This window comes from Hippoglossus hippoglossus, chromosome 7 (genome assembly GCF_009819705.1).
Source record: "Hippoglossus hippoglossus isolate fHipHip1 chromosome 7, fHipHip1.pri, whole genome shotgun sequence".
NCBI classification, from domain to species: domain Eukaryota; kingdom Metazoa; phylum Chordata; class Actinopteri; order Pleuronectiformes; family Pleuronectidae; genus Hippoglossus; species Hippoglossus hippoglossus.
In genome coordinates this window covers 27,582,893-27,590,392 of record NC_047157.1, presented here as the reverse complement: position 1 = coordinate 27,590,392, position 7,500 = coordinate 27,582,893, and the positions used below count along the sequence as shown (strand labels likewise).

General features: G+C 49.8%; 2 protein-coding genes across 2 annotated transcripts in view; one reads left to right on the top strand and one right to left on the bottom strand.

Moving 5' to 3' along the window:
• LOC117764224 (proteasomal ubiquitin receptor ADRM1-like) overlaps positions 1–4,778 on the top strand; it is a 26,806-nt gene extending 22,028 nt beyond the window's left edge. Inside the window, exon 11 of the transcript XR_004614348.1 lies at positions 4,768–4,778. The gene's annotated coding sequence lies outside the window, so the exon portion shown is untranslated. The remainder of the gene's footprint in view (positions 1–4,767) is intronic.
• LOC117764212 (laminin subunit alpha-5-like) overlaps positions 1–7,500 on the bottom strand; it is a 75,089-nt gene that overhangs the window by 16,251 nt on the left and 51,338 nt on the right. The window contains 19 exon segments of the mRNA XM_034589812.1: positions 170–270; positions 363–577; positions 1,130–1,210; positions 1,363–1,493; positions 1,579–1,692; positions 2,169–2,399; positions 2,709–2,792; positions 3,100–3,207; positions 3,966–4,127; positions 4,220–4,360; positions 4,446–4,590; positions 6,146–6,347; positions 6,499–6,552; positions 6,555–6,615; positions 6,617–6,710; positions 6,793–6,908; positions 7,129–7,268; positions 7,454–7,466; positions 7,468–7,500. The exon segment at positions 7,468–7,500 is cut by the window's right edge and continues 45 nt beyond it. Coding sequence (XP_034445703.1) covers positions 170–270; positions 363–577; positions 1,130–1,210; positions 1,363–1,493; positions 1,579–1,692; positions 2,169–2,399; positions 2,709–2,792; positions 3,100–3,207; positions 3,966–4,127; positions 4,220–4,360; positions 4,446–4,590; positions 6,146–6,347; positions 6,499–6,552; positions 6,555–6,615; positions 6,617–6,710; positions 6,793–6,908; positions 7,129–7,268; positions 7,454–7,466; positions 7,468–7,500 — 2,226 coding nt within the window.

Here is a 7,500-nt window from a genome sequence, read left to right as displayed (position 1 = left end):
TGGGTCCAACACCCGACGTGATGGAAGAATGTGTCACTGTTTTCATTAAAAACAGTGACACATTTATCATGGGATATTTGTGATATTTGTATTTTCTGATTCTCTCGTTTGAAGTCGCAGTAAAACTGTGAATATCCAGGAAAGACCGAGGCGGGGGTGCGGCTCTCACCTCGCAGCGGGCGCAGCGCGGCCCCGTGACTCCTGGTTTACAGCGACACTGTCCCGTGTGAGGGTCACAGGAGTCGGTGCCACACGGAGAACAGCTGCATTCTGGGAAACAGGAAGAAAATGCAGCCATTTCAACATCAGACTGTTCTTCACGGCAGCGGAACATCCTGATTGGACGTCTCTGATGAACTCACCGGTGCAGTTTTTGGCAGAGATGGCGTCGCCGTAGTAACCGGGAGCGCAGACGTCACAGAGAGGTCCGGCCGTGTCGTGCATGCAGCTCAGACACTCTCCGGTCAGCGGGTGACAGTCGGTGAACAGCATGTTGGGGTCTGTGTTGCCGTGGCAATGACACGGCTGGCACCGACTGCCCAGCACCATGGGGTTGCCGTAGAAACCAGGGGCGCATCTGAGTGAGAGACTTAAAGTCACGAAGCTGCAGCGACTGATGTTTATCGTGTTTTATAAAAAGATCTCGTCGTTTCTGCTTCAAAACTAAAAAGTATTTCCTAAACTTTAATTAGAAAAATAAACATTATTGAAAATGACTCAGATTGTTTTGTCCACGTTTGTCCTCGTCCAGCGGCATTAAGATAAAAATGTACCACAAGAGTTAAACGTTAAAGGTTTTGTTGCAGCAGCTGGAACATCTGGAGCCAGAGTTTATTACTGATCGCTCTCGGCTCAACTCCGGCTCCCCCTACAGGTGGGAAGCAGTTACTGACATGGTGGAGCAGGTGGAGACGTGTCTCCTCTGAGTTACATCCTACGTTTGATTCTTTCAAACATTTACGTCATGTCACAGTTTAATGTGAGACGGATAAATGTATAAATGTATATAACTCTTACAGCTGCGGCTCGTCCATCCTCCCTTTCTCATGTTTGTGTGTTTTCAGGTGTAAAAACAACCGGATGTTGTTTCAGCATCTGAACATCAAACTGTGCTGACGAGTTTCTTTACCTTTCACAATTTGGTCCAGCGTAACCCGGCATGCACAGACACTGCATCCTGTCGCTCCTCTGCACACAGCCCTCCGCAAAACTACACACACACACACACACACACACACACACACACACACACACACACACAGTAGAACAATGGATTAGAGTCAATCAAGTGACTGATATCAGCAGATTTGAACAGATAATAACGAGGTGATAATAGAAAAACAAGAGAGTGAAAGAACTGACTTGTTGGACGAGACCCTCAGTGGGCAGGGACAACTGGAGCACGACACCGCCTGTCCGTCAAGGCTATTGTTGCCAAGGAAACCACCCTGACACTTCTCACAGTGGTCGCCCGCCGTGTTGTGTTGACAGTCCTGACGGACAGGAAACCAGTCAGTGACTCATCCATTACAAACGTCAAACTGGTAAAAACAGCATGTGTCTCCTGAGGATTCTCACCACACAGAGTCCAGACCCGTCCAGGCACAGGTCCGAGTGTCCGTTACAGGTACAGGGGACGCACTTCCCCAGGAACAGGCCGACGGTGTCTCTGTAGAAACCAGGAGCACATTTCTACAGGGAGGAGAGGAAAACATGGTTTATACTGGTGATTCATCGACCAACTGGTCAAGTAACTGGTCATTTAAACATCAGAACACAATTTATTTAACTTGCAGAGATTTAAATTAGAAAAAACACAAATCTTCACATATGAAAATGTGAAACCGACTCAAATATATGATGAATAACGATCTAGGGATCAATTAACTCACCTATTGTTTCAGTGCTTTGTGTATGTGAAAGTATTAATGTGTCAGATTACAACATTTAACTGCATCAACATAAACATTGAATAAACTTATAATTAATGTAAAACACATGTTTCCTGGAAGGAGAAGATTTAATGTCTGAAAATTACAGTTTGTTAGAAATACTCTAAATCGTCTTTTATCTGATTACAGCTACGTTTTATGTTTCTTCACCGTTCAGCTGAACATGGAACATCTTCGTTCATAAACATCATCGATCGGTCGATCGGAGCCGCTCACCTGACACGAGTCTCCCAGGTAGTTGGCTGGACACATGCAGATCTCCACGTTGTTGGCATGGCGACCGGCGGGCAGGCTCTCGGCGCCCTCCAGCACGGCGCCGCGGAGCGACACGGAGTGAGCCGACTGGGAGTGGATGGCTCGGACCTGCAGCGACTCCAGACCGACCAGGACCATCATCAGCTCCTCCCGAGACACAGAGTTCCCAGTCTGAGCGTGACGGAAACTTCCCTGTGAGGAGGAGGAGGAGGAGGAGGAGGAGGAGGAGGAGGAGGACGAGGAGGAGGAAGATTCAAATTGGAGCGTCTGAATTCAGGATCTCTCTCTCCTGTGTAATACCACACATCAACAGTAGGTGGCAGTGAAAAGTTTAAAGTCACATTTTAAAACCTGAGGTCAAACAAACTTTAAAATCGTTACAGTGAAAAACTTCTAAACTTTAAATCATGAAAACTTCCGTCTGGTGATCGACACTAAAAATCACGACGACGCTGATCTGTGAAAAACAGCAGCAGGTATGAAGGTGATGATGAACGTTACCTCGACCATGTGGACGATCCCCAGGTGAGGCTCCTCAGGGGAAGAGTACTCTCTCTCCATGAACACCAGGCTCATCTGGTTCCCCTGCAGGGCGAGCACGCACACACACACACACAGACACACACACACACACACACACACACACACACACACACACACACACACACACACACACACACACACTTATTTAAAACACAAACAGGATCTGTTTCAACTTGATACTGGGTTACAGTGATACGATGCATGTGTGTGTGTGTGTGTGTGTGTGTGTGTGTGTGTGTGTGTGTGTGTGTGTGTGAGTGTGTGTGTGTGTGTGTATCTGTGTGTGTGTGTGTGTCTGTGTGTGTGTGTGTGTGTGTGTGTGTCTGTGTGTGTGTCTGTGTGTGTGTACCTTGAGGATGATGTCAGGTCTGGAGGATTCTGCCGGCAGAGACAACACGTCCCCTCTCATGGACTGAGTGTGGAGACGATACCTGAGTAAACCTCCGTAGGACGACACCTGGAGGACGGAGGGTTCAGATTCAAGAGACAGAAATCCAGTTGATTTGGACTCGTGACACGTTCAGTATTAATAAAATGTGAATAAACTCAGCAACATGAGAACTGAAGCTCAGGTTCTGAGTCCAGGTCACTTCTCCAGTTTCAGAAAGAAAAGCTCGGCAGCATCAGCTCCAACAAACAGGTTTAGAACAAACACTGAACTCAGGACAGTTTAATCTTTGCACTGACGCATTTTTTTAAATCCAGACAACGATAACATTCAGAGTCTCAAAGATCCAAAGCCTCAGTTCGACTCCGTAGATCAAATATCTGGATTTCTGAGCTGATGCAGGTTTTGGCAGAGACGACGTTTGAAGTTGGTTCATGAAGCGAAACGGGAGCAGACCAAACATCATCTGTGATCAAACCCCTCGTCTGAGCAGATGCTTGATAAGAGGCCTGAAGACTTCTACAGAGGAATATTCATTCAGGGTCATAGCGCCACCTACTGGCATCATCCGTCATCCATACACAAACAGCAGCCACCACTCTCTCTGGTCTCCGAGCTGATATGAGTTTCAAACACACGTCCTTGTTAGATTTACACCTTCCGTCCACACTCAGTTTCTTGTCTTACTTTGGAACTTGTTCACGTTGCAGTTCTTCCACCTGCATCCACCTCATCACCTGCTTTTCTAAAACAAGAATCCTAGAAACCTTGTAGTAAAACCTGAAGGTCTATTTACAGTGCCCCCCTGTGAAGGCCACAAGTCTCACCTTGTCCCCCAGGTAAGTCTTCGGTGCGTGCCAGTGGAGATCCTGGTAGACGTCGGGGACGTCACTGAGGTCGGCCTCCACCAGGTCCTGACCAGGATACACCGCCACCGCCACTTCCTGCCTGTCGGCTCCCAGCAGCACCCAGCCCACCATGTCCATGACCTACAGCAGAATGAATGAGATCCAGCAGTCACTCAGTAACATGTCTGTGGTGCACACACTGTAGACCGTGATCCTCGTGCACTATCTCTGACCTCAGTGCGTCTCCTGTCCGAGCTGCGGCAGCGGTCGGTGGCTCCGAAGCAGAAGCAGCTGGTGCAGCCTTTCGGGTTGGTTGGGTCCAAGTGGAACGTACCAACTCTGCACTGATCACAGCGAGAACCCTGGACGTTCTCCTACAGGTGGAGGACAGGCAGCAGGTGAGGACGTGTGTGTGTGTGTGTGTGTGTGTGTGTGTGCATGCCTGTGTGTGTGTCCCACCTTGCACAGACACTGTCCTGTGAAGGAGTCACACACTTCCTCCTCGGTTCCCGCCTCGTTGCAGTCACATGGCCTGCAGTTGGGGTAACCATAGAAACCAGGAGCGCAGCGGTCACACTGACGCCCGACGATGTTGTTTTTACATCTGGAGGAAAAAAGAAGAATAGTTGTTAGTGACTGGGCGGCACGGTGGTGTGGTGGTCAGAAGGTTCACGGTTTGAATCCCAGAATCCAGAGTTCACGTTTCCTCCCACAGGCCAATCACATGCCGCCTGCCGCTGGGTAAAGAGGAAACACCTCATCATCTGCCCCTCGCCAGCAGGGATCCAGCTCGTTAGGGTTTTAATCAAATCAAAAACTGTGAAGCAGTGTGTGTGTGTGTGTGTGTGTGTGTGTGTGTGTGTGTGTGTGTGTGTGTGTGTGTGTGTGTGTGTGTGTGTGTAACACCAGGTGCTGGCATCTTCACTGAAGCCTTGAGGCAGAGGAACAGTTTGATCTTTACATCCTGGTCTTGTTGAGACAGAGCTGCCACATTCCTGCAGAACGGTAACAAGCCTGAAAGGACGAGTCAGGAGACTGGGATCTGAGGACTGGGACTGGAGTGAACACTGGGATCTGAGGACTGGGACTGGAGTGAACACTGGATCTGAGGACTGGGACTGGAGTGAACACTGGGATCTGAGGACTGGGACAGGAGTGAACACTGGGATCTGAGGACTGGGACAGGAGTGAACACTGGGATCTGAGGACTGGGACAGGAGTGAACACTGGGATCTGAGGACTGGGACAGGAGTGAACACTGGGATCTGAGGACTGGGACTGGAGTGAACACTGGGATCTGAGGACTGGACTGGAGTGAACACTGGGATCTGAGGACTGGGACAGGAGTGAACACTGGGATCTGAGGACTGGGACAGGAGTGAACACTGGGATCTGAGGACTGGGACTGGATAGTGAACACTGGGATCTGAGGACTGGGACTGGAGTGAACACTGGATCTGAGGACTGGGACTGGAGTGAACACTGGGATCTGAGGACTGGGACTGGAGTGAACACTGGGATCTGAGGACTGGGACAGGAGTGAACACTGGGATCTGAGGACTGGGACTGGAGTGAACACTGGGATCTGAGGACTGGGACTGGAGTGAACACTGGGATCTGAGGACTGGGACTGGAGTGAACACTGGGAATCTGAGGACTGGGACAGGAGTGAACACTGGGATCTGAGGACTGGGACAGGAGTGAACACTGGATCTGAGGGACTGGGACAGGAGTGAACACTGGGATCTGAGGACTGGGACTGGAGTGAACACTGGGATCTGAGGACTGGGACTGGAGTGAACACTGGGATCTGAGGACTGGGACTGGAGTGAACACTGGGATCTGAGGACTGGGACAGGAGTGAACACTGGGATCTGAGGACTGGGACAGGAGTGAACACTGGATCTGAGGACTGGGACTGGAGTGAACACTGGGGTCTGAGGACTGGGACTTGACAACCCTCGTCATGTTGAGGTCAAACACCTAATGAACTTAAAACCTTTGACCTCTGACAGCTCAACATCAGTTCATCTTTGAGTCCAAGTGACAACTGGTCCCAGTGTTCCCAGTGTTTCCAGTGTTCAGTGAAGTGTCTGTTCCTTTAAATGTGAACATTTCCAGCAGCTTAGTTTCTTTCTCTCCTGTTTCAGGTTCTTTACCTGCACTGTCCACTCAGAGTGTCACAGCTGACGTCGGGGGAGTCGATGCCGGGCCGGGAGCAGTTGCAGACCTCACATCCCACCAGCGGGTGGCAGCCAAACGTCTGGGGCTCACACTGGGTGCACTCGGGCCGCAGCGTCCGCGGAGGACAGATACAGTCGCCGGTCACAGGTTCACACAACCTGCTGCCACAGTTACAAGCTGCAGCAGAGAAGAGACAAACCCATCACAATCAAGTCTGATTCTGTCTTAGGACACTGTTTTCTGGATTTTCTCCTTCATGTCTGAAAACAGTGAAACTTTTATTTGTGACACAAAAGCTTCGTGAACTTCTAACCGGTGTGAAACTCACGTCTGCAGTTGGGGAATCCCCAGTAGCCCGTGGCGCACATGGAGCAGTCTCGGCAATCACGTCGGGTCTGCAGCGGCACTGCCCGCCGAACGTCTCGCAGGTGTCGCTCTCTGCTCCTGACCTCGTGACAAGCGCACGGCATCGCCCCGTTGTTGAAGAAGGCCGACAGCGACACGGCCGAGCCGAGACAGAACCTGGAGGCGGTGGCGGGACTGAAGCGACGAGAGAGGAGGAGTCAGCAGGCGACTTTTATTATGAAAGTGACAGGTGTGAAACTTGTGATAAGACACTGACTTGATGTAGAAACTGTTTTGGCCACAGTTGCTGATGAAGTCGTAGGATTTGTCCAGAGGCTCCTCGCTCAGGTAACTGGAGCTGTAGCTGGACTGAGGAACAACCAGCACGTAGTCCTGCAAACACACAACATGTGAAAGATCTGATCAGCAGCAAACAAAGACAAAGACACAACAACTGGTTTCAGTTTTCTCTGCACCAGAGAAACTGAAGCGTCTTTAAAAATGTACAAAGACGTTAACGTTTTATTGTGGAGATCCTGAAACCATTTCAGTGTAATGACCAGTCGTCTTTATGCCAAATGAAAGTGCAGAAGAGTGAAGCAGGAGCACGAACCAGCCACAGGGTCTTTCCTTCAGGGATCTGCACGGTGATGAAGACCTCGTGGTCGGTCACGTCCAGGATGATCTGATTCTCTGAGATCAGGACGTTTCGGCAGCCGTACGCGTGGGGACAGAAGGAGGCGTTGGCGTGGCCTAGAAGAGAAAGTCTAAACTTTATTTATATGTTTGCTTTGTTTGACTTGTTTGACAAAATCTCCTGAATTTCTTTTGCTTCCAGATTTTTGTTTATCTCAAAGATTTCTTATGTGTTTGTAGTTTTTTGATTCACAGATTTATTGTCAGGACATCTTGTGGATTCTGTCGGCGTGTGACGTCACCTTGCCAGATTCGTTCCCCCGTTGATGTGGACCTGCACAGGATAGGA